General features: G+C 40.6%; 1 protein-coding gene across 6 annotated transcripts in view; it reads left to right on the plus strand.

Moving 5' to 3' along the window:
* Positions 1–26,421, plus strand: part of LOC126251840 (pericentriolar material 1 protein-like) — a 781,694-nt gene that overhangs the window by 649,110 nt on the left and 106,163 nt on the right. For all 6 annotated transcript variants that reach the window (XM_049952507.1, XM_049952508.1, XM_049952506.1 and 3 more), the window contains 4 exons: positions 3,072–3,134; positions 9,115–9,177; positions 16,040–16,102; positions 24,355–24,489. In XM_049952507.1, coding sequence (XP_049808464.1) covers positions 3,072–3,134; positions 9,115–9,177; positions 16,040–16,102; positions 24,355–24,489 — 324 coding nt within the window. The remainder of the gene's footprint in view (positions 1–3,071; positions 3,135–9,114; positions 9,178–16,039; positions 16,103–24,354; positions 24,490–26,421) is intronic.

Below are 26,421 nucleotides of genomic sequence, written 5' to 3' on the forward strand. Positions count from 1 at the left end.
TACTGGAGTTTTGTCAGTTGGCACAGCTTTAGTGACAGCATAGTAAATGAAGTAGTCAGTGCAGACTATCATCCGTCGATTTCCGTTTGTTGACTTTGGGAAAATCTGCAAGAGTTCGATCCCAATTCAGTGGAATGACACTGCTTCAGGCAAGATTGGTACCACACACCCCAGGCATAATTATTGCATGTGCTTCCATCACTGTCATTCCTTACACATAGTGTCTTAACAGATCAGAAGAGACCTGGTGAGTGATACCTGCATCTGATACTGTCTAGAGTCTCCACGAATCCCAGGTGACCAGACGCGGGAGCATCATGGAAATACTTCAAGATAGCTGGCTGTAGAGGAACTGGGGTGATGAACAACCATTGGATCTTGGCTCCTCTTACATGATGTTCTGTTTATGAACTGGAATTCTCCTTTGATTGGTTCCTCCTCTTTGAATGCTTCTTTGGTTTTCATCAGTGCTGGAACTTCCCTCTGTTCATCAGCAGTGTCAGTTAATGTGTCGATGTCTCAGATTTCATCCATGCTGCTGTGTTCCACGAAAAGATTCCTTGAAAAGCATTCAGCATTCTTGTGCTTTCTTCCATTTTTGTATAGCACTGTGATGTACTCCTGAAGTCTCAGTGCCCATCTTGCCAGTCGACCCAATGGATCCTTCAGGCTTGTCAGACAACAGAGAGAATGGTGGTCCATCACAACAATGAATGGTTTGCCAAATGAATATGGTTGGAGCTTTAAATGGCCCAAACAATAGCAAGATGATGTAGAGCAGTTCATCTTTGACTTGGAGAGTGCTCTAGAACAATAAGCTACTGTCTTTTCAGCATCTTCCTGAATTTGTACTAGAACTGCCCCTATCCCAAAACTGCTATCATAGGTGTGAATTTCTGTCTCAGCATTCTAGCATGCTAGAACTGGAGATGATGATAGTGCCTCCTTAAGATAAGGAAAACTCTTTCTTCCTCCTCATACCAGGAAAATTTGGAACTTTGCTGCCATAGTTCTTGCAAGGGATGTACCTTGATACAGATGTCCTTCATGAAATGAAATGCCATAGTACAAGCACTTTTTGAGAAAACTTCACACTTCGCAAATGTGTTGAGGAGTCAGAAAATCTCTGACTGCTGTTATTTTCTCTGGACTGGGATGGACTCAGTTGCCATACATTATATGCCCAAGATTTTTATTTTTTTGGCAATGAAGAGGCACTTCGTTTGGATTCAGGTGAGGATGCTCTAATATGGCTGTCTTAGATGTTCTTCAAATGTCTCCAAAACTATAACGACGTTATCCAGATAGCACAGACACGTCATCCATTGAAGGTGTGGAAGCTGGTTGTCCACCACATTGTTGAAGGTGGCTGGAGCATTACACACTCCAAATGGCGTAACTTTAAACCCATAGAAGCCATCAAGAGTTATGAAGGCAGCCTCTTCCCAGTTAGCCTCGTCAACATTGTTTTACCAGTAGTCTGTCTGCATGTTCATAGTTGAGAAATACTTTGATCCTTTTTAAGAAGTCTAGGATGTCATCAGTGCATGACAATGGATAGACTGCTTTCTTTGTGAGTGATAGCATAAAGGACTCCCAGAAAATCCAGTGATATAATTTTGCACATCTTCTTCACTTCCTTCCATGTTATCTGTTGTTCAACCAAGGACATACTATGTGAATGCTGGTTATTTGGTGGATAATCCCCAGTGCTGATATGATTTACCAAGGGCCGTATGGTCTGTCTTTTCTCCACTGTGGATTTAAAAACATCCAAAAATTGACACAGAATGGCTATCACTTCCAACATTGTTCCTGAATTAAGACAGATCCTATTGGCAATTCGATAGTAGCATTCTCTGTAGTGGTAGTGGAGCAGAACACTTTGCTGATGACACTAAGCTGCCCTTCCTTTGACCCCAGTGCCCAAAAACATTGACTATGTGTGCTTGTGCTTGTGTGAATGTGTATGTGTTTCTATTTCAGAAGAAAGATTTTGTGTGAAAGCTTAAATATTTTAGCATTTTCCTCTGTGTCATGATTAGCAATCTACCATTTCCATATGGTTGTTATTCTATCCTGAAATTTCCATTTTTGCTTATTTATTTCCTGTCATTTTTGATGAGATACTGTAATAATCATTGATTTTGGAACTTACATATTTGTAAGTGGTATATAAATAAGTGACTATATTATTACATGCAGAAATGCAACACATCTGATGAAATAATTATGCTGTTCAAACTACACATGCTCAGATGAATAATACAGTGACAGCCCCTGCCTACTCCTTATTACCTTCATTCTCATGCGGATGATGGTGAAGTCATGTACTATCACTTATAGTGATCCCTCTTAAGAATTTTTATCATCCACAAAGCGCTGTTGTAATTTCGTATGCAAATATTTATTTCATACATCTCACATTTTCTTATAATTTGTTTCAGCATCTGCTATACTCACTCTTCTGGGAATTTGTTCAGTTGTGAATTATTGCAACCACTGAGACATGACTATGTAAAAGTGATATGCTACTTCATTAATGACACAGCCTCACTTAAACTTTTCTGTCTATTCATACTTATTTGTCTTAACCAAAGCACCTGTGCACAAGTTTCCACAAAATGCTGACCATGGAAACAATTTTAGACTTAATAGAGTAAACCATTGTAGTTTCTTATTGTGGTTTCCATGTGAACTGTGCATTGTTGCAGTAAAATATTCTTTTATGTTTAGCTGCACCATTACAAACATTACATTGAGTTATACTGATACAACACTGGGTAGATGATTGCATTCATAGTTATCCATTTTATCTCTTCATGCTAATGATTGAAGTAATGCAGCGTATTACACTCATGCACTTGTGTCACAAGGAAGGAACAACTAACTGTCTTTTTTACATTTGATGTAGACTGTATATACTCCCAAGGAAAGTTCTTAATGTTACAGGTATAGATTATTAGTTAATTTTTATAACTGTATCGTATATACAGTATTCAGATCCAATATTTTGTGCACTGTAACATAATTGTCATCCTATTTCCTTTTTGTTGATTTGTTTTTCCCAGGAGCCATCTGGACCTGTGACCACTGAGAATATTACAGAGACTTTCAGCGTAGCAGACAATCTGGTATGTACAAAACAAAGTTTAAATATAATACTTTCTCACACAAAACAGACCAAAAACTCCATCTAATTTATAAATCACATTTTAAATAATAATCCTTTAATATCTATCAATCAAAATAATACAAATTTATGGAATCTTCCGTTCTTAACATTTCTCAGCCACATCTGAAAACTGTTGAAAATAGATATAATAGATCTCACAGAGTAGCAGGGATATAACTTGTGTAGCAACCAGACTGCAGTTATAGGAGTAGAAGGACATAGAGGCAGTAATTGAGAAGGGAGTGAGACAGGGTTGTAGACTTTCCCTGATATTGTTCTGTCTGTATGTTTGGCAGACACCAAAAGAAACCAAGGAGAACTTTGGAAAGCCGATTAAAGTTCAGGGTAAAGAAAGGTCTCTTGTCATTGTAATTCTGTAAGAGACAGTGAAGGACCTGGTACAGCAGTTGAGCAGAATGGGTAGTGTCTTGCATAGCAGGAAAAGCATTAGAAAAAGAGGATTTTTTTTAGCATCTAATGTAAGTTTATATGTTAGGTAGTCTTTTCTGAAGGTATTTGTCTGTGGTGTAGCCTTGTACAAAAGTGAAATGTGGACAATAAGCTGTTAAGGCAAGAAGTGAACAGAAGCTTTTGAAATGTGGCACTATAAAAGAATACTGAGGTTTAGATGGGTAGATTGAAAAATGAATGAGGACGTTCTAAACCAAATTGGGCAAAAAGAAATTTATTGCACATCTTAACTAAAAAAAGGGATCGATTGATAGGATGGATACTGAGATATCGAGGAATAATCAGTGTGGTAATAGAGGGAAATATGAGGGTTAAAACATGTGGAGGGAAGCCAAGAGATGACTACAGTAAGCAGATTCAAATGGATGTTTGCAGTACTTATTCAGAGATGAAGAGGCTTGCACGGAGTAGACTACCATGCAGAGCTGCATCAAACCGGTCCCCAGTCTGAAGACAACAACAACAACAACAACAACAACAACAACACATGTTGATGAAATATTTGCAAATATGAAATGAGGTCCAATTACCTATGAAGTATGATTTTCTCTGAATCTGTCACATTATATCAAATATTACTATCTGCAGTTGGAGGTGGCAGTGGTATATTAGAAGCCTTTTAACCACCTGAATTTGTTCAGTAGGGGGAGAATACCTTGTAACTTCTGATAAGTAGCCTGTGTGGCAGTGACTTCAATTTAATTTGAAATCTCTCTCCAAATTGTATGGACTGATTCTACAATCTACTGTTGATGGTGATCCATTGGTCTGTTCTATTAATGCTCTGTGAGATTAACGGGCAGCTTCCTGACACCAGATTTCACTTGGTTCTTTTTATTTTTTATGTTTTTCCCAGTTTCTTCAATAATTTGACTTTAAATTTCACAAAAGCTTAGTATAGTGGGACAGCATCTAAGTGTTTCACTTGTGATGTGTCATTGATGATGTATGCTTACTCCCTCTTAATAACGTTTTCTGGTTTTGATTTGTAACAAAACAATAATCAAATATTTTCTGTGGCCACCACTAGAATTAGGCAGTGGGCAACCTTGATGAGAGGGAAAATATGCTATGCACATTGGGAACAGATTTGCTGTCAAGGAGATTACTATCTTTACATCTGAAGATATAATCTAATATCTCAGTAGTATACTGGGATTGGATAAATAGTGTTACTTGGACACTAGCAAATAAGGCAGATCACTAAATTAAGCTTCATCAAACTCAAAAGTATGACCACATGATCCTCCAATTGTTGTAAGAAGATACACCATTGTGATGCATTGTATTTACTCTTGCTTGAAAGATTCTGGGTGGTACAGTGATCTCTGTTTCAGAGAAACATCTGAAATTGACACCTACATCCAGGACTGCTCCAACCCAAGACACTGCAGCTGGAGTAGAATGGGAAGTATCAAGACTCCCAAGAGATGCTGCTTACGAAATTAGGTGGAATGCCTTCCACTTTCTGGCTCGGTCTCCAAATAGTCACAAATAGTAAACTCAGCATCATGTCATTATGAAGTACTGCTCTCCATGACTTAAGACAAGACAAGGATATGTTTATTTTGCCTTCCAACAAGGCTAATTCCACTGTCATCATCTGTCCTGTACTGAATGTAATGGCAAGGTATTCAATTATTCTCCATATTGCCACTTAAATAATGACCCCCAATGGACTAGATTCAGAGGAAAACCTAGACCTTTCTCAAGAAGCGCTCACATTCACCCTTGCCAGTAAGGGCTTGTGCCAATGAGACACTATCAAAAATCTGCATGGACTTTGTAGTTAAGCATCTTACATCATTACTGACACTCCTTGTATACAGATCTCTGAGCAAGTAGATGAGGTTACCATAGGGAGCCCTCACTCTCCCATGATGGTTTTGTTTTTAGAGTAAACAATTTAGCAACACACTACACAATGTTGTAGTGTATTGCAGACTCTCCTTCACAGAACACGTCGTCTCCGATATTGATAGTCTGTTAGGTGGGCTTCCGTATCCAAGATCTGAAAACAATTTTCCGACAGAGCAGCTATTCTAAAGAACAAATTTGTCACATATTCCACCAGGTGCAACCAGCTTGAGCAGCAAAATGAAGAACTGGAGGCACCCACTATCAAAGGTTTAATATCATATATTGGTGGTATTTTCTCAAAAATTGGGAGAATCCACCAGCAGCATAACATTAAATGTATATTTTGTCCAATTGCAAAACTGAGGAACTTGTTGGGCCCATCAAAGATTGTATCTGTTATAGGACATGATGCGTATATGAGAGCCCATGTCATTGTTGAATGTCTTATAGTGACTAGACATTCTGCACAGTGCAAGACCAGAGCTTTATCATATTCACTTAGACCAACCAGATAAATGTGCAGTAGATGAGATTGCCTTTCCGCAGGGAGTGATGTACGAGAAGACAAAGATTATGCCTTCAGTTTCGTACTTAAGGGATTGTGTGATAAAGAAAGCTGTATGTGTTTCTACCTTATCAATAGGGACTCAGAATTAAAGGACAAGGAAATGATAGTAATTGTAACAGCAGAAATTCTAAAAGGTAGTGGAAGAGAGACACAATTGGCATTATTTAAACTGATGGGAAAAGGCAAGAAGGAGGAAAGTATCAATAATCACTAATCCACCCACTACACAAAAAACATGATGAAACTGATCTCAATGACGTTAGGAAGGGTGAGCGGGGGCAGCGGGTACATCCTTAGTCCATGTAGCGTACAAAATCTATTCTGCAGCTCTTTTCCGAAGAATTGAAGAAGAACTGGATGCAGAATCAAGAGAATATCAGGCAGAATTAGAAAAGGGATAGGTCATGTGCAGAATAAATCAGTAATCTGTAGCTAATATTTACAGAAAGGTTTGAAATAGCTAAGTTATTGTGTGGATTTGTACATTTTAAAAAGCGGTATATCTCTATACACAGGCCAATTTTATTCAAAACCCTGGAAGAATTTGCAATAAATAAGAAAACACAGTAACATTTAAAAGAAACATTAACAAATACAAAATCCACCTTAAAATCATGGGAGAAATTTCAGACCTATTTGAGATAAAGGCAGGAATTAGACTGGTCAGTGGCTAGCTCCAATCTCATGTAAGTATATACTTGAAAAAGTGACCAGAGAATGAAGGAAGAAATTGGAAGAATCCAACATAAAAGAATGTAATACAATTTGGCATGAAAAGGGATAATCTCAAAACTGATTGCTAAGCATATGCATATGTTTTAGCAGTTCTGGCAGGCAGTATAAAGGTAACACTAAGATGTATAGAAACACGTTGAACAGCAGGAAAAGTGGGACTAGAAATCTCATTCAAAATAATGGAAGTAAAGAGAAACAACAAGATTACACTATCAAAATCAAACACAACGTATGGAAATAACAGGAGAGGAGACAAATTTGAGTATCAAGGACTAGTCATTGAGCAAAGTGGAGGGGTGAAAGAAGCCAACAGGACAAGATTGCAAAAGAAGCACTTATCATTTCATTTAACAAAAGATGTTTACAATAAAAGATCATTCTTTAGAAACACAAAAATTCATCATTACTAGACACTAATTTGGCCTGAATACACATGTGCAATCAGAAACACTATTTTGGGATCAATAAAAGAAAATTAATAAAACAGACAAAATTAGGAAAAAAAGACTAATGCCATGTAGGCACATCCAAAGAAAAAGTTGTAGCAAACTGACTAAAGGAAGTTTTGCAGCATATTCAAAAACTGAAAAGCAAACCAAACTGGCTTAGGAAATTGCATAAAGACCTAGAACAAACAGGCATAGATAAACAAGAAATTGAAGACAGAACAAAATGCAGAAACAAAATTAAGAAGTGGGAAAATTTCCAAGACAGAACTGTCCAAGAAGAAGAAGAAGAGACTCAAGATTCCATTTAAGTACAGTTAGAAATCCAGTGCTTGGTGCCAGATATTAAGAAAACCAAGAATTTCTGAGGACAGCCGTGCTGCACCGTAGTGGAGGACCCAACTTGCTACCAGCTTGGGTTTGTTTCCTGGAAATAGTGCCACCCAGCAGAAGCAATGGTGACCCAGTATGTGTATATAGAAGACCACTCCTTGCTTCCTGATAGGGATCTGTGGGGTTGCTGCCACCATCTATCTGGAAACAGATGAGATATCCTCATTGTGCATACTGGTAGCCACTTGATGTTGAACCATTGTGTCGATTAAATATTGTAAAATTTACACAATGTGATCTGGCAGCAAACCTGAGAAGCAACATTTTTCCACCAACAGTGATTCTGCTTAAGGATATTCCGTCATCCACAAAGTGCTGTTCAAAAATTCATACCAATATGCAAATTTTCACATTTTCCCTTAACTTGTTTCAGTACCAGCTGTACATACTCATTTGGGAACTCATTCAATCATGAATTATATCAGCTGTGACTAATGTAAAAGTGATTTGCCACTTCATTAACTGTGCACTCTTCCTTAACCCTTTCAGACCCGATTTTTTTCTGGTGGAAAGAAAATTTGTATTTACATGGTAATGCTTGTAGGTGATTTTTTAATGATTTTAGAGGCAAGATTTATACAAAAATATGTACCTATTTTGAAAACATACTTTAGTGACGTAGCTTCTTATTATGGTGTACAATAACTTATTACAGAATATTCTCTATTGTAATAAATAGCAAAATGATCATTCAGTAATTACCATGCAAAATGACAATAGCAATATTCAATTATAAAGTGGAATATAGTGAACTAACCGTATCTGTGTATTCTGGTGGTCATGGGCTGCTGCGTAATGTCAGAACCTGCTGCACACTGCTATATCGACTTGCTGATATTTTCATAGGGTTGCCCTACAGTTGGCAGCAATTGCACATGATGAAAAGGTTGAACATTCATGAACGTGTACCTCAGCTTTCCATTGGAAAAAAATACTTCTGTTATAGCTAAGGCACAGTAAAAGTTAATGTACAAAATTGTAGCCAAATGGTCTGAAAGGGTTAAACTTTTCTATCTATTTACAGGTATCTGTCTTGACCAGATCACCTTGTCTGTAATGTGCAGAAGGTCTCCAGAAAGTATTGGCCATGGAGACAGTTTCAGACTGAAGAGAATGAACCACTGTACTTTCATATTATGATTTGTATGTGGACCTTGCACTGTTGTAATAAAATATTCTTGGATAGATGCTTGCATTCACAGCTATGTTTCCATCTATTCTTGCTTATACTGAATTATTGTAAGATGTATCAGTTTACAAAGCTCTGAAATAAGAAAAGAAAACTTTCCATTTTTATTTGATGCAGAGTTGTTTATATTTCCAAGGAATGTTTTCACTAGTTTTAAACATGTGGATTAAGAGTTGTCCTTCATACTGTTATTGAATTTACAATAATTTGATTTAATTATTTGCTCACTGCAGTATCATTATCATTGTATTTCCATTTTGTTATTTGTTTTCGCAAGGAACCAGCTGATCCTGTGACCACTGACAATATAGCAGAGAATTTTACCACAGCAAACAACCAGGTGTGTGCCAAAAAGTGTAAATATAGTACTTCCTCACACCAGACAGATCAAAAACTTCATCCCCTGCATCCTTCACATCTTAAATAATAGTCATTTAATACATACATATCAAACTAATAAAAAAGTATCAAACAACAGAAAATATGGGATGAAATAACAATACTAATAATAGAAATCAATCAATGGAAAATCTAGGATGGAATGTGACAGTATTATGAAAAGGAAAGTTACTACTCACCATATAACGGAGATGCTGAGTCACAGATAGGCACAATGAAAAGGCTGTCAGAAATAAGCTTTCGGCCAGTATGACCTTCATCAAACTGTCATCTATTTTTGACGAAGATTGTGCTGGCTGAAAGCTTGTTTGTAACTCGGCAGCTCCGCTATATGGTGAGTAGCAACTTCCATTTTCATAATATTGACACTAATATTAGGCTAGATTTTTATGGAGGAGGCACTGAATGGCACATCATATTAATGAAATAAAGTGACACTTTGGGTTCTGAACAATTCTCAGCCAAACCTGTAGGTTGTTAGTGTTTTATCCTTTATAAATGGAAATAATACATGTGGCTAAACTGCTTGCAAATATGAATCCTGGACTAATTACTGCTGCAATATGTTTGTTTTTGCTTCTGTCACATTATATCTGATAATAATCTAGGTTTGTGCGTGATTTCTTAATCATAGTGATACGGTGATATGAGTGTGAGTTGTACATTAGAAGACATTTTAACCACTTAAATTTTGTTCAACGATGGGAGGAGACCTCGTAGCTTATAACGTCTGATCACCATATTGTGTGGCAGTTTTGAAATTAATTAAAAATTTTTCCAAGTTGTTATAGGAGCTGCTAGCACAGACTACTGTTGTTAATAATCTGTTGGCCAGTTTCATTGTTGCTCAGTGAGAGGAGCAGGCAGTTTCTTGACATCAGGTTTCACCTGTTTGTTACCAGCTTATTCAACAATTCAGTGTAACATTTCACAAATACTTAATATAGTTGATCATTCTTCATGTATGATGTCATTTAAATGTTGAAAGCATGCAGATTCAAATTGATTTCGCTACAGGAGAAAGATTTGAGATATCCCTTTGCTAGAATTCTTGTCTCCTATTCTTCTGATAGGGCTAAGCCTGATGCGCTCCTTGTTCTTTCAAACATTCTTGAAGAAGTTTAGTTAGCAGTTTTCTCTAGATAGTGTTTTCTGGTTTTCCTCTGTAACAAAATAACAATCTAATATTGGAGTGCTATTTCATACTGCCAGGGGAGGGGGAATTATTGGAGTGGATCTGGAAAGACAATGTTGATTTTGATCTGATTACGGCATATTCTGTTTGGGTCAGTAGATGTTCCGACAGTGGTTTCAAAGACAGCTGCCAACAGATAGCATAGTGGCATAGCTACCAGTGTGGTATCTGTCTCTACCCTTCAATAGGGTATGCTCAAAGCCAGAAGGCTCATTGTGGTGCAGATGTGTGAAGCAAGCAGGCAGCCCTGCCATGGAGATGCATTCGTGCTTCCTACAGCCAAGTGAGCAAGTTTGGAAGATGTCAAATTGTGCTCTTTCGAGTGGCAGGATGCTCCTTCTGGAGAATTGCCACACAAATTGGATTTGCGGTGTCATTTGTTTAACAATGCTGGTATCAATGATCATGAGAACATTCTCACCTCCATAGATGAGGTTCTGGATGTCCACACAGCACAGACACCCAGCAGGATTGTCATAATGTAAGGGCAACAGTGGCAGATCATACAGATACCACAGCAGAAATAAGAGGACTTGTGAACCCAGACATGTCAACATAAACTGTTGCAAACCAGTTATTAGCATTGGGACTATGGGCACACCCACCTCCAGCCCATCTTCCACTCATGTCACCGCATTGACATACGTGGTTCGACCGGTGCTGTCAAAGGATCACTAGGAAAATGGAATAACATGCCATGGTCCTCAGTGATGAAAGTAGATTCTGCCTGCATGCAAGTTATTATCATTGGCTCATATGTGACAGACCTGATGAGTGCTGCCTCTTAGAGTGCATTGATCCAAGACACACTGGCACCACCCCTGGCCTTATACTTTGGGGTGTGATAAACTACAGCCCTCATTCACGTATGGTGTTTCTGGAGCAGACACTAACCAGCTCTTGGTCGTGCAGAATGTTGTTAGAAGTGTTCCTTTGCCATTATTTCAACAGGAAGGTGATGTGTTATTCCAACAGGATAGTCCTCACCCACACACCACCTGTGAAACTCAACATGCTCTGCGAGATGTGCAGCAACTTTACTGACCAGCATGATCTTCAGACTTGCCTCCAACTGACCACGTGTGGGATATGATGGGATGAGAAGTGACACATGCAACTCAACTACATGAATGGGCTGAGCAGGTGTGGCATAATGTATCTCAGGACAGTATTCACATTCTGTATGATCGACTAGATGTCATAGTCAGTGCCTGCATTGCCACATGTGACAGCTACATCATATGCTAATGTGGGTGTTTCAGCATGGGTTGATACCTGGTGCCTGAGAACCACTTGTATGACTGATCTGCAAATGTAATCGTTTCATGTACTCCACCTGCAGTCAATTGGAAACCTTCAAAATGGAACCCCCCCCAGCATGTATGTGGCTTCCCGGAGGCATCATACACAGGTTACTAATGTATCACGTGTGTCATACTGGACATTTCCCGTGGAAATTGCCAGCCAGTCACCTAAACCTATCCCGGTAGTAAGGTATCCTAATTAACTGTGCAGACCAGGTCTAAGAGCTCGATTTTGTCCTCTCTATAAATAATCAATATTTGCCCAGAATTTATCTTTTAGTCTGCAGCAAATACTTCCTAACTGATCAAAACTGTTTATTGGTCTGGGACCTTAAACCAGAACTTTGTGTTTGCAGGCAGGATTTGTACTCGTGCATGAGCCCCAGCCACTCCGTTGTACTGTCAGAAATGAAACTTTTGGGGGTGGGTCATGAGTTATACCTGGACAGCACAGTTGGTGAGAATATTGCTTGCAAAAGGCAACATTTTGGATTCAAAGCCTGGTCTGGCACACAGTTTCAAACTGCCAGGATGTTTAAATCAGTATGTGATCAGTTTCATTTGCCTTGACTATTGCTGCCAGATGCTTCAGACTTGGACACAGCAGTGTCATTTACAGGTTAGCTCGAAGGTCGTGTGGGAATCTTGTCATTGGGTTTAGCAGCAGGTAGTATCACTCTGATCTTCCATTTTTGACACATTAGTGTACATTGGGAACCTATTAAGTATGACACGTAGGTAACTGGCCATGTTTTCTTGTTGCACAATTCCATTCTTGCATGTTCATCTGCTGTGGGACCACATGGGCTAGGCATCTCCTTGTGGCAAGTGATTGGCTTTCCATTACAATGAAGGTCAGTCTCCACTAGTGTATGCGTATATGCAATGCAGTAAATGAATTTTTTTATTGAAACTTCCTGGTAGATTAAAACTGTGTGCTGAACTGAGACTCGAACTCGGGACCTTTGCCTTTCGTGGCCAAGTGCTCTACCATGTGAGCTACCCAAGCCCAACTCACAACCTGTCCTCACAGCTTTACTTCTGCCAGTACCTCATCTCATACCTTCTGAACTTCACAGAAGCTCTCCTGCAAACCTTGCAGAACTAGCACTCCTGGAAGAAAGGCTATTCCAGAGACATGGCTTAGCCACAGTCCTGATCCAGCACACAGTTTTAATCTGCCAGGAATTTTCATATCAGTGCACACACTGCTGCAGAGTGAAAATTTCATTCTAGAAACATCCCCCAGGTTGTGGTTAATCCATGTCTACGCAATATCCTTTCTTCCAGGAGTGCTAGTTCTGCGATGTTGCTGGAGAACTTCTGTGAAGTTTGAAAAGTAGGAAACGAGGTACTGGTGGAAGTAAAGCTGTGAGAACAGGTCGTGAATCATGCTTGGATAGCTCATATGGTGGAGCACTCGCCCATGAAAGGCAAAGGTCCCAAGTTCGATTCTTGGTCTGGCACACAGTTTTAATCTGCCAGGAAGTTTCATATCACTGCACACTCCACTGCAGAGTGAAAATTTCATTATGGAATTTTTTTATTGTTAATGATTTTGCTTAGTCACAGTATTTTATTTGTGCTGTTCCTCTTGCATTCCCATTTCCCACCTGATAACCCATTTGTACTAGAGATGGGGGATCCGCTCTTGAACTAATTCATAGAGTTGAATCTTTCAAAGGAGTGAACAATCAGTGATTCAGAAAAAAAGAACGGTAGCTCCAAACGTTTCCCACGGCAGAGAGAGAGAGAGAGAGAGAGAGAGAGAGAGAGAGACGGAGCATATCAGCAGCGCCTCTGCTGGTCAGAGCACACTGCACGCCACACAACACAGCCAGCGCCGGCCTCTGCCCTGCTTCTACCTTGGCTGCCTGCATTGTGCAGTGCCCCATTGGATTTTGTGTTTCACATATGCCGTGCCGTCTCTGTGCGTCGTCTGCCGCGTGCAGTGTCTGGCGCAGCTTAACTTCGCATCGCACTCTGTCGGCGATCGTTTCAGTCGCACGTCCTGCCCTCTGGGCAGTTGATGCGAGCAACAGGACAGAGAGCCACCTAGCGGATAACATAAGAACTACTTGCAAAAACCTGCTCGCAAGGGAACGGACGATTTGTCTTGTAGCGGGTGAGTTCACCGCTCCCCCCACCCTCGGAACTCGCCCGCTCAACGCTCACCCCACCGTCTCGACTCTAGCCAGAGCGTTGAGCAAAGCGACTCAGGTGTCACTCTGGTCTCTGCGGTCTCAGCTCATGCGGTAATGCAGCTCGCGGCTCGACCTGCTCGACTCAGCGCCTCTGCATCGGAGTTCGTCCCCACTGGATATTGTTCTTCGTAGTAATACCGCTATGTATATTACATTATTATGTTATGTATACATCAATCGTTTTTATTTTATTTTTATTTGTTTAAACTGATTAGATTAGGTTCCTGATGACTCCTCTTACCAAAGGATTTTTATTATGGACACTCGAATTTACGCTTTAATTATGAGCGAACCGATAAACGTATCGCAAAATGTGATACACCAATATTTTCCTTGTTTTATTCTGCGTAAGGCTATATGCAGCACTTTCGTTTTACAGTCAAATTTATATATTTTTTTCTTATTCTGGTACGGATTTTGCGATTTTAGGCGTCTTCGGAAGGAAACGTTCACTTTAAAAATATATGGCTTGCGATGTATTTGTGTGAGGTTAATGAAATTTTAATACATTATAGCCAAATATATTGTTAATGTAAATCTCAAGTTACAACATTTTCCGATCACCCAAAAAACCACGATAGTGCAAAATAAATCAATAATCAAAAACTTTGTCATATCGTGGAAATTTCAATAAACAATACAAAATTCTTACTCATTATCTGTGTTACTTCAAAATAGGATCAAATAAGATCAAAATACAGGTATAGTACTGGAATAAACCAAGTTTAAAGGGCAATGTGCCTTCCATTTATTTTCTATTGTAAATGAGTGGTGAGTCATGAAAAAGAGCTAATTCATTTCAGGGAGTGAACAGTTCTGATCCAATCTCTGAAAAGAACAGTTTTGCCCATCTCTAATTTGTACCTGTTGTGGGGACCTCAGAGTGCTCTGCACTTTTCAGTTTTATACTTACAGAATTTGAAGATCAGTGCTCGGAAAGATATAGGTGTTCATTTTTTCCGCACTCCATTTGAGAGTGGAATGATAGAGAATTATTGCGAAGGTGGTTCAGTGCACCCTTTGCCAGGCACTTAAGTGTATTTGCAGAGTATCCATTTAGGTTTAGATACTAAAGCAGCAAATGATTTTTTTTCCTAAACAGTGTAATAATGTAGAGACTTTTTCAGTATGTGATACGGACTTTCAGAAATGCAGAATTTGGTGTATTCTTTTGCATGTGCGTACATTTTTTGTTTTTAGAAATATCCTTAAGGCTGAATAGCAGAACTGACTTGGAACAACCAGTGTTGAATCAAGACAGCATTGGCATCCACATTCTGACAGTCTTGACATGTTATTGCTGAGTCACTAATGTAGGTTAACAATTTTCTTATTATGAAGCAACACAAAACATGGGATGACATCTATTTACTTCCCTAAAGAGTGGTTTTTCCATGCTGTGTGAATGGAGCTAAAAAAGTCAACTGTGATGTATAATATTAAAGTCTTGGTTTAATATGTTGGTCAGATAATTGTTCAAAAATGTACATGTATAACATTTGTTAGTGTTTAAGTTAATGAAATAAATTATATTTGACATTAGCTTCACATTTTATACAGATATAAAATAATAAGTTTTAAAAATGAGTACATTTTGCTGAACACAGACTCTGCACTTTTAATCAGTGCTGTGTGTACCGCACGTCCTTAAACTGGCCCTGACAGACAACTTGATACCAAACTCTGTGAACCATTGAATTTTCTTAGTATGATTTGTACGAGAACCATACATTCTTGTATTAAAATAGTAATATAATAATAAATAATAATGAATAAAATGCACCAGATAAATATCTCATTGATTCATACTAACACAAGACTGGATGTATGCATGCACCCGTAGCTATGTTTTTATCTCTTCTTGGTCATACTGAACTGATGTAACATGTACCATTTTTCACAGCCCTGAAAGAAAGAACACTTAACCTCCAATTTTTCATTTGATGTAGACTTGTTGATATTTCCAAGGAATATTTACACCTGCTTTAAACAGATTTAATAGTTAATTTTTATACATGTTTTGAATGTATAATAATCAGATATAATTATTGACTCACTGTAATATCATTATTATCCTTTTGTCTGATTTAATTTCCCCAGGAAGCAACTGAACCGGCCAGCACTGAAAATAATGCAGAGAGTCTTCCTTCAGCAATCAGTCAGGTATGTGCCAAATAATGTTTAAATATAATACCTTCACACACCAGACTGGCCAAAATCTGTGGCTGCAGTTTCCAGCACTTCTCAAATGATAGTCTCTGTTATCAACAACTCAAAATAATAATAATAATAATAATAATAATAATAAAGTTACACTTTGAATTTTGAACAATTTTCAAGTGTACCTGTTGGTTGTTGATGATTTTTGCTTCATAAATGGAAATACTTGGAACTAGAAACTGTGGTCTGGAATGATGTCATGGAATACTGCTGACAGCAATTCATCTGACAGTCCCATTACTACTTTGTGAAAGAAAAACATTGTTTTCTGACACCAGGTTTCACCTAGTTCTTTCTGTTTGTTTCCACGTTCATCCACAAATCAACAGTACATTTCACAAGAACATGGTATAGTTAAATTTAAATAGTATTTCAACATACACATGTGACGCATCATTTATAGGGTGGAGGCATGGAGATCAAACTGATTTTGTTACTATATTGCCCAATAGCAATGCACGGGAACTGCCTTTGTAGAAGTTATTGTATTGTGTACTTTTGACATTGTTTCAGACATTCCTGATAAAGTATACCAGCCCTTTTCTCTTAATGGTCTGCTTTGATTTTGATCTTTAACAAAAACAGTCTAATATTAGCTTGTTATAAGAATGATCATAGCTTGCTATCAGGTGTGGCCATCTAGTGCTATTGTAATGTTGTACCCTGTGGCAAGAGTTGCAGATATGTCAGTTCTTGTAATATTCTACATTTGTTGTAGAAGTCACCAGCCATTCACCTAAATGTATCCCAGAGCTAAACAATGGAAGTCAACACACACACACACACACACACACACACACAGACACAGAGAGAGAGAGAGAGAGAGAGAGAGAGAGAGAGAGCTTTGCAACTCACACACATATGACCACAGTCTCTAGCAGCTGAAGCCATCACAGTCTCTGGCAGCTGAAGCCAGACTGCAAGCAGCAGCACATGATGGGAGAGGCAGCTGAGTGGTGGGTGTAAGGAGCAGCCAGAGGTGCGGAGGGGAAGGGGGAGAGATATCAGGATAGGGGTGGGGAACGGTAAAGTGCTGCTTGTGGGAGCATACAGGGATGAGGTGAATAGAGGGTAGGGCAACCAGCTGCGTTTGGGGGAGGTAAGATGGAGAAATTGGGGGGGGGGGGGTAGTAGAAAAGTAGAGAAGTAAAAAGACTGAGGGGGCGTTGGTGGATAGAGGGCTGTGTAGTGTTGGCATGGGAATAGGGAAGGGTCTAGGTGGGTAAGGACAGTGGCTGTTGAAGGTTGAGGCCAGGAGGGTTACGGGAATGTAGGATGTATTGTAATTAGAGTTCCCACCTGTTGAATGCAGAAAAGCTGGTGTTGATGGGAAGGATCCAGATGGCACTGGCTGTGAAGTAGTCATTTCAATGAAGAACGTTGTGTTGGGCAGCATGCTCAGCAACAGGGTGGTCAACTGTTTCTGGGCCAGAGTTTGTCGGTGCCCATTCGTGCAGACAGGCAGCTTGTTTGTTGTTATGCCCACGTTGAATGCACTACAGTGGTTGGAGCTTAGCTTGCATATCACATGACTGATTTCACAGGTAACCCTGCCTTTCATAGGATAGGTGATATTTGTGACCGGGCTGGAGTATGTGGTGGTGGGAAGATGTATAGGACAGGTCTTGCATCTAGGTCTATTACAGGGATATGAGTCCTGAGGCAAGGAGTTGGGAGCAGGGGTTGTGCAGGGATGGGTGGGAATATTGCATAGGCCCAGTGGACAACGGAATACCCCTGTGGGAGTGGTAGGAAAGATAGTGGGTAGGACATTTCTTATTTCAGGGCACAACAGGAGGTAATCAAAACTCTGGTGGAGAATGTAATTCAATTGCTCCAGTGTTGGGTGGTACAGAATCATGATGGGAATGCTCCTCTTTGGTTGTATGGTGGGACTTTGGGTGGTGGTGGGTGACTGGAAAGATAAGGCATGGGAGTTCTGTTTTTGTAGTAGGTTGGGAGGATAATTACAGTCTGTGAAGGCTTCAGTGAGACCCTTGGTATATTTTGAGAAGGACTGCTTGTCACTACAGATGTGACAGCCAAGGGTGGCTAGGCTTTGTTGAAGGGGAGATATTGTTGATGATTGGTAGATTAGGTATGGACAAAGGTACTAAGGTAGCTATCTATGAGGTGGAGGTCAACATCAAGGAAGGTGGCTTGTTGGATGAGTTCGACCAAGTGAAGCAAAAGGGGGAGAAGGTGTTCAGGTTCTGGAGGAATGTGGAATGGGTGTCCTCACCCTCGATCCAGATCACAAAGATGTCATAAGTGAATCTGAACCAGGAAAGGGGTCTGAGATTCTGTGTGTTTAGGAAGGATTCTTCTAAATGATCCATGAATAGTTTGGCATAGGATGGTGCCGTGTAGGTGCCCATTTCTGTACCCCAGATTTGTTTGTAAGTAATGCCTTCAAAGGAGAAGTTATTGTGAGTGAGGATATAATTGGTCATGCTAACTAGGAAGGAAATTGTTGGTTTGGGATACATCAGGTGTTGGGGAATGTGGTGTTCAATAGCATTAAGGTCACAGGCATTAGGGATGTTAGTGTAAAGGGAGGTGGCAGCAATAGTAACAAGCAGGGCACCATATGGTAAAGGAACAGGAACAGTGGAGAGTTGTTGGAGGAAATGGTTGGTATTTTTTATGTAGGAGTGTGGTTGCAGGTAATAGGCTGAAGGTGTTAGTCTATGAGATTATAATGTTGGGATCAGTTTTTAGGTGGTGGAGTGTGGTTCTTTCTGCAGATGTAAGATTAATATGGGGGGGGGGGGGGGGGGGGGGGGGGAATGATGGTGAGGCAAGGTACGAGGTTAAGAAATTCTGAAAAGTTGACAGGGTGATTTGGGGGGCAGTGGTATGTATGATGTTTGGACGGAGGAGTGAACTGAGTCAGACAGGATACAACACTAGTCTTTTGTTGAGTCTGATCGGTAACGTTGGTGGTGAAAAAGTGTTTCCACTGTAGGGACTGGTAGAAGGAAGGTCTTTAAAAAGTTTGGAGTTTGTTGTAGAGGTGGTGGATAGTGGTAGCCCAAGGCGAGAGTAGGAAGTGAACAGTGTGGAGAGAGGTGTCATTGTGCAAGTTCCTCTAATTCCTGGAGGACAAGAGTTTCATTGTGTGTTTTTAGATCCATTTTTAGGATTGCATATCAGGAGAATTTTACAGATGAAGAGAAGGTATTGCAAGGTGATTTGCATCTGATTGATTTGGTTTTGCAGCACTATGTTGGTGAGAGTTAAGAATTGGTAAATCCGAACAGATGGAGGTCATTGTGGAAGGAAGACGGCAGTCGGAGATGGGTAATCTGATGGTAAGGCCATTTGGGGGATTCCGTGAGCCAAGCAACAACACAGGAACAGTGTGTGGGACAGGCTTCTGGCTCTGGATAAGGGAACTACTCTGCATTGGCGCAGATGGAAGGAGCAAGGATCCATCTGTAAAAATACATAAATAACGTAGAATTATGTCTGAAAAAATTGCAATGAAGCAAGGAGGAAACAAGATGAAATCTGAGGGAATAGGCCGATAGTGAAAGACAAAAACCAACTGAAATTGGTGGGAAGACACATTGAGACCTGCAACTCAGCATCTCTGCTATGTTGTGAGTAGAAACATTAAAGTGTGCATGAATAAAACAGCGCAAAGGGACTCTCTAAACCCCCCCCCCCCCTCTCCAGTTCAGCAACACCCTTGATGACACCCATGAAACTCTGTTGAGCATATTACAAATGTACTTTCAGAAATTTCAGCACCAAATCAGCCTGGTGGCTGTTCTAGCACATGAGGGTTAGGCAGCTGCTTCGACACCTCTTTGGTGCAATTTGCCTACCTTCAGGCACTAGAGCAGCAGTCAGGCTGAATTACTGTCAAAGTTCCTGACACATACATTTGTAATGCACTCAGTAATGTTTGTTGGTAGTACTGAGGGTGTTGCCAAACATGGGGGTCTTAGGGCACACTTTACTGTTTTATTCACACATGTTAATGTTGCAAGGTTGTCAAGGACATCTTCCTGTTGCTCATCACAATGTGAACTGCTATTTTCTGCCACGAGATGTGTGGGAATTGACACTCCAAGGGAATGGATGGTTTCATTGATATCCTTCACGCCACCCTTTGAGGTCTTTTCATGTCAGTTCTGCGTGACAATGTGTCTCAGATGTTTTCCTCAGCCACCTGTGAGAAAACTGCATGATTTCAACACTGGGAGTCACAGTTCTGATCATCACAGAGATGTCAGAAGAAGGGGCTGTGACAACCTTCTCATCCTGTGATACATTCACAATGGTGTTAGGGAGAATTGTGGTGAAATTTGATGCCAATATGACTTCATCAACCCACTTTACTGTTCACATGAGCTATTGAGCTATGGCCTTTTTTTTTGCATGTGATGACACTTCACTGTTTGAAGCTTCGCCAAGTCAAAGGGTGATGTCACAGGGTCCCACACTTTTGCACCATTGCAGAGGGAAGCTGTAGGCACCTTTGAGCCAAATTTGAAACTTATACATTGCAATGGGAGACAATTAGGGGTTTTTGAAAAATTTATCCTTTAACTTTGTTGTGCGGTGTATGTGTGTAGGACATCCTTCCTTTCCTCTTTAGAGGTAATGTGTTTACAGTCCCATGACAACAGCGTCATGCCAATCAGGAGTGCAGGTGCAGGCACCTTGTAATGTTAAAGTCATCTGTGACAATGAGTTTACAATGTTGTGTACAAAGTTATCTAAAATCTACCAGCTGCAGGAGCCCATGATGGGACCTGCAGGCAGCGACCAAAGTGGTCTCACTATTAGAAGTGTTAACTGCTGATACATTGCAGTGGCAAATATAGTCTGTTGTGCTGACATTTATGTCTAGTGTGTGATGCTTCTGTGTCACTTCTGCCTCAAAGAGGAATTGCTAGAATTCTCTGACTTTTATGCAAATACCACTGGTATTCCACACACTGAATATGATTCCACAGTATCACTCAGACATTTTGGGCTTCAATGGTTTTCCCAGTGGCAGTAAAGATATCTGACATTATTGCAGTGACAGTTTGCTGTGGCATGTTCATGAGCTTGGTAACTGACATGAGAAGTCACCAGGTGGAAGATTCAGATGGGCAGTGCTAGGCTGCCACAGTCACCAACAGGAGCATTACTTTGCTCTTACTAGGAGAACCTTGTGGTTTATTGATAGCATCAACACTGTGTGAAAGCTGTCAATGTGTGTTTCAAAAGCTGTAAATTTCAGAAGGCTGTGATAATAACTTCACTTGCGCCACTCAGTTTCCTGACTGCTTCTGGCAGCATCTGAAGTAGCCTGATAGCAGGCTGTGCTGGTTGACTTCACCAGCACAGCATAGTTCAGGCCTGTTCAGGCTTTTGCTGCACTGCCGCCACCAATCTGTGTTAGCATTTGCCCCTTCTTTTTAACTTCAACACACTTTTATACCTCATATGCTGCAAGCTCACCATGTACTTCCTCCTGCAGAGTACATACATAGGTAAAACTCACTTTTAGTGAGGAGACATGCACTGCTGCTGTGTCCACCTACACACTTCGCCCACTTCTAAGGTATGTGGCAGTGCTTGCCTACATGATGAGGACTTGGCACTGGAGCTATGTAGGAGACTGTGTTTACTACTTAGTTACTCAGTTGTCACAGATATGGTGGAAACCTGGGTGACCTGAAACAATATCCTCTTTGTGTCATTGGTGTCAGCAACAAGTACATAGCAATGTCACCTCCCTCACCATTCGGGATCTCATTTACATGACATTGCATGCACTGAAGTCCATCACCTGAATGTTCTTCTTGAGCTCACTAGTTTCAGAACTGGAAGTTCCAAGGTCTTCTGAAAATTATCGTTAAGGATGTGTTGTCCTGGCTGCCAAACATACAAAGCATCCTCTCCTTTTCTTATAAGATATCCATCAGTTTCTTGTAGTATTCGGGATACAAAAGAGGCATTTCGCAGGACTCCCTGCCTGTGGCTCTTACCATGAAATTTGCATCGGCTGTTGTAGTCACAGGATCATACAGCTTTTTGTGCACGCTTTTTAAATCTGTGATGGCCATAAGTTGTGCGAGTCCTAGGTGGTGCCAGTCCTTTAGGTGGTGGTCCATCCGTCACCACCCATTGCTTGTAGTGGTAGGTGTGGTGACTTACATTCACAGGGTACTTATCTTTCAGACTCCTTTTAAGTTCAGGATTATTTTTAATAGTGTTATCAGTGTGGCAAATTTACTTCTATAGATAGTGAGCATTATTAAAATCAAGCTTCTAAGTATGATACATGGTTTACAGTGGCATCCCTCCATTACAGAAGAAGACGCCATTAAATGAATGCGATTATTTCCATACAGGGCCATGAAAAAAAATTTTAAACCTAGAAATCTGTTAAATGTTTTGTTGTGATTGCTGACCTAGTGAATTGTTCTGTGTATTCCACATTAGTATCGTAAGTACTATACTGAAGCTGGCAGAGATAACGAGGGAGAGGGGAAAGAGACAGATATTTGCAAAGGAAAGAATTGTAATCAGAGTGTAACTTGTTTATCAGTGATGGGTAGAGAAGTTTTTCAGTATTAATCACATAGTTTTCATTCTACAGAATTTCTGTTTATTGTAATGTCATTGTGAGGCAACTGCTTTCCCCACAGGAGAATGAAACCTTCACATTAAGTGTCATTTTTATTATTGACTGTTTTTATTTATCAAGTGTAGAAACCTTTTTAGTATTACGTATTGCATCAAATGAAGGTATGCAATTCAGTATTGCTGACTCAACAATATTTTGTTGCCTGTAACTATAATACTTGTATTAAGTCTTCGTGAACTGTAAAATAGCAGTACATTTCATTGCAATGGTAAAAATGTAAGGAAAAGATAGATTGCTGCTTACCGTAAAGATGACACATTAAGTTGCAGACAGGCACAGTTGAAAGACACTTACACATTAGTTTTCAGCCACAGCTTTCACCAGAAAAAGAAACATACATTATTCATTCATACAAGAAAGCACATCTCATGCGCATATGACCACCAACTCCAACAGTTTGGACCAGAAAGTAACTGTCATGTAGAACAAAAGCAGCAATCGGGAGAGGGTGGTGGAAGGAGGGCAGAGAGCACTGCTGGAAGATTGTGCAGGGGCTAGATTGCCAGCAGGCACAGCGTTGGGAGGCTGTGAGGCAGGGAGATGGAGAAAAACAGAGCGAAAAAGGAGAGGAGCAGGGAAAGTTGGGTAGGTTTGTTGGCAGAGGACAGTATACAAAAAGGATAGGAGACGAGAACAGGCTGGAGGTGGTGGACAGAGGGGGTGGAAACTGCTGGGTGGAGGGTGTGGGAGCAGTATGTTACTGTAAGTTGAGGCTGGGATAATTTGTGAGCAGAAAATGTGTTGTAAGGATAGCTCCCATCTGTGCAGGTCAGGAAAGCTGGTGGTGGAGGGAAGGATCCAGATGGCTGTTTCACTATTCGAGCCATCTGGATCCTTCCCTCCACCACCAGCTTTTCTGAACTGCACAGATGGGCGTTATCCTTACAACACATTCTCGGCCCCCAGAATTATCCCAATCTCAACCTATGGTAACATATTGTTCCCACACCCTCCACCCAGCAGTTCTTAACCCCTCTGTCCTATTCTCATCTCCCGCTCTCTTTGTGTGCTGCCTCTGACACCTCACCTGCCCATCTTTCTCTGCTGCTTTCCTTTTTTTCTCCAATTTTCCCACACCCTCCAGCCCCACAGCATCACGATGCTGCGCGTCTTGGGAGTCTAAAGCCTGCACACTCTATCAGATGGTTCTCCTCTCTCCCCCTCTCATACAATTCTCTCCCTTCCCCTTTCCTGCCCCATTCAGATTGCTCCTTTCATTCAATATCACAGTTGCATTCTGGCCCAAGCTGCCAGAGTTGGCAGTCGTGTGTGTGTGAGGTGTGCTTAACTGTGTAAATGAATAGTATATGTGTCTCTTTTTCTGATGAAGGCTGTGGCTGAAAGCTAATCTGTAAGTGTCTTTTAATTGCACCTGTTTGCAATTTAACATGTTATCTTTACAATAAGTAGCAGTCTATTTTTTCCTTACATTGTTGACCCTCCAACTGGAGTTTCCGTTGTTTCATTGTAATGATATTCATTTGTTGTGTCTGTCTGTCTCACATATCACACGTAACAATCATAGTATTAATATTTACAGGGCCATGGAGAAACTGTGGCACCAGAGGACTGCAATCGTGATTTGGCAGAAGCTGACCAGTCATGCCCTGATGACTGTGTTGATGTCCAGCCCCATATATCTGATTCTGCCGTATCTACTGAATGCAGTAATGAAGTAAGAAAATATTACTAACATTAAACTTGTTGCACCTGTAATCAACAAAAACATTTAAACAGTGGAAACTAACTCTGTTGTCATTGCAGTTATTTGAGATACACAAGGAAGCTAAAAATCGTTTTGTCTACCATAGGCTTTTTTAATTACTGTAGCAAGTCAAACATTTATTTCAACATTTATTTGGGATTGCTAACTAGTCATAAGTCTAATTCATTTTTAAATACAGATTATATCAGTGACATATTTCAAACAAATATGTGTTACAAGGGAGTAGAAATTTGTTCCTATATACTAGTCATATTATCTTAGGTAAACATACAGTAACAACTAATACAACTACAAGCACAAAAACACACATAGTTAATATTAGGTCCACAGATTATTTTACAATGATATCTCTCATTCTCACCACCCCTCTTCCCTTCTCTATATCCACTACTTGACCACCTCCACTTTCCTTTCTTTTCACCCACTACCTGCTGCTTCTGCTTCACACTACCCTGCTACCACCTCCTCGCCTTGTGCATCCTTCCCTATCCCTCCCCAAACCCATTAGTTGGCTAACTGCTCTCAGTAACTGATAATCAGTAATAAATGTTACCATGGTCATTTAGCATCTATGTGGAGAGGGTTGTGATTCTTCTGGGATATCCGGAAAACCTGGAATTCCCAGGCAATTGCCTTATACGTGGGAAAATCGAGGAACTCTCAGAGAATTTCAGGAATTTCATACAATGTCAGGGAATTCTTTGATTTTAACCTTTGTTGTAATTTGATTTTATTCAGTTTTATAAATCACTAATTTTAAAATACTTGAGAAGGAAAATTGCTACTCACCATATAGTGGAGATGCTGAGTTGCTATTCACACAATTATAGCTTTCCACCATTACAGCCCCTGTCAGCAATAGGCACACATACACACACGCATACATACACACACGCATACATACACACACACGCATATACCCTCACGCAAACGCAACTTGCACACACGTCTTCAGTCTCAGACAACTGAAACCACACTGCAAGCAGCAGCAGTGGGAGAGGCAACTGGGTGGGGCTAAGGAGGAGGCTGGGGCAGGGAGGGGGAGGTATAGTACGGTGGGGGTGGCAGACAGTGAAGCGCTGCAGTTTAGATGGAGGGCAGGAGAGAAGGTGGGGTGGGTGTAAGAAGCGGAAAGGAGATAAATAAAATGAAATTAAAAGACAAGGTGTGGCGATGAAATGACGACTGTGTAGTGCTGGAATGGGAACAGGGAGGGAGCTGGATGGGTGAGAACAGTGACTAACAAAAGTTGAGGCCAGGAGCATTACAGGAATGTAGGATGTATTGCAGGGAAAGTTCCTACCTGCGAAATTCAGAAAAGTTGGTGTTGGTGGGAAGGATTTGTACGACACAGGCTGTGAAGCAGTCACTGAGATGAGGGATATCATGTTTAGCAATGTGTTCAGAAACAGGGTGGTCCACTTGTTTTTTTGGCCACAGTTTGTCGGTGGCCATTCATGCGGGCAGACAGCTTGTTGGTTGTCATGCCTACACAGAATGCAGCACAGTGGTTGCAGCTTAGCTGGTTTCACAGGTAGCCCTGCCTTTGATGGGATAGGTGGTGATATAGTGACCGGACTGGAGTAGGTGGTGATAGGAGGATGTATGGGACAGGTCTATTACAGGGGTATTAGCCATGAGGCAAAGGATTGGGAGCAGGAGTTGTGTAAGGATGGGTTTGTGTAGGTTCAGTGGATGGTGGAATACCACTCTAGGAGGGGTGTGAAGGATAGTGGGCAGGACATTTCTCATTTCAGGGCACAACGAGAGGTAATCGAAACCCTGGCGAGAATGTAATTCAGTTGCTCCAGTCCTGGATGGTACTGAGTTACGAGGAGAATGCTCCTGTGTTGCCGGACTGTGTGACTTTGTGAGGTGGTG

The sequence above is a fragment of the Schistocerca nitens genome, chromosome 4 (assembly GCF_023898315.1).
Source record: "Schistocerca nitens isolate TAMUIC-IGC-003100 chromosome 4, iqSchNite1.1, whole genome shotgun sequence".
In the NCBI taxonomy this organism is placed as follows: Eukaryota; Metazoa; Arthropoda; class Insecta; order Orthoptera; family Acrididae; genus Schistocerca; species Schistocerca nitens.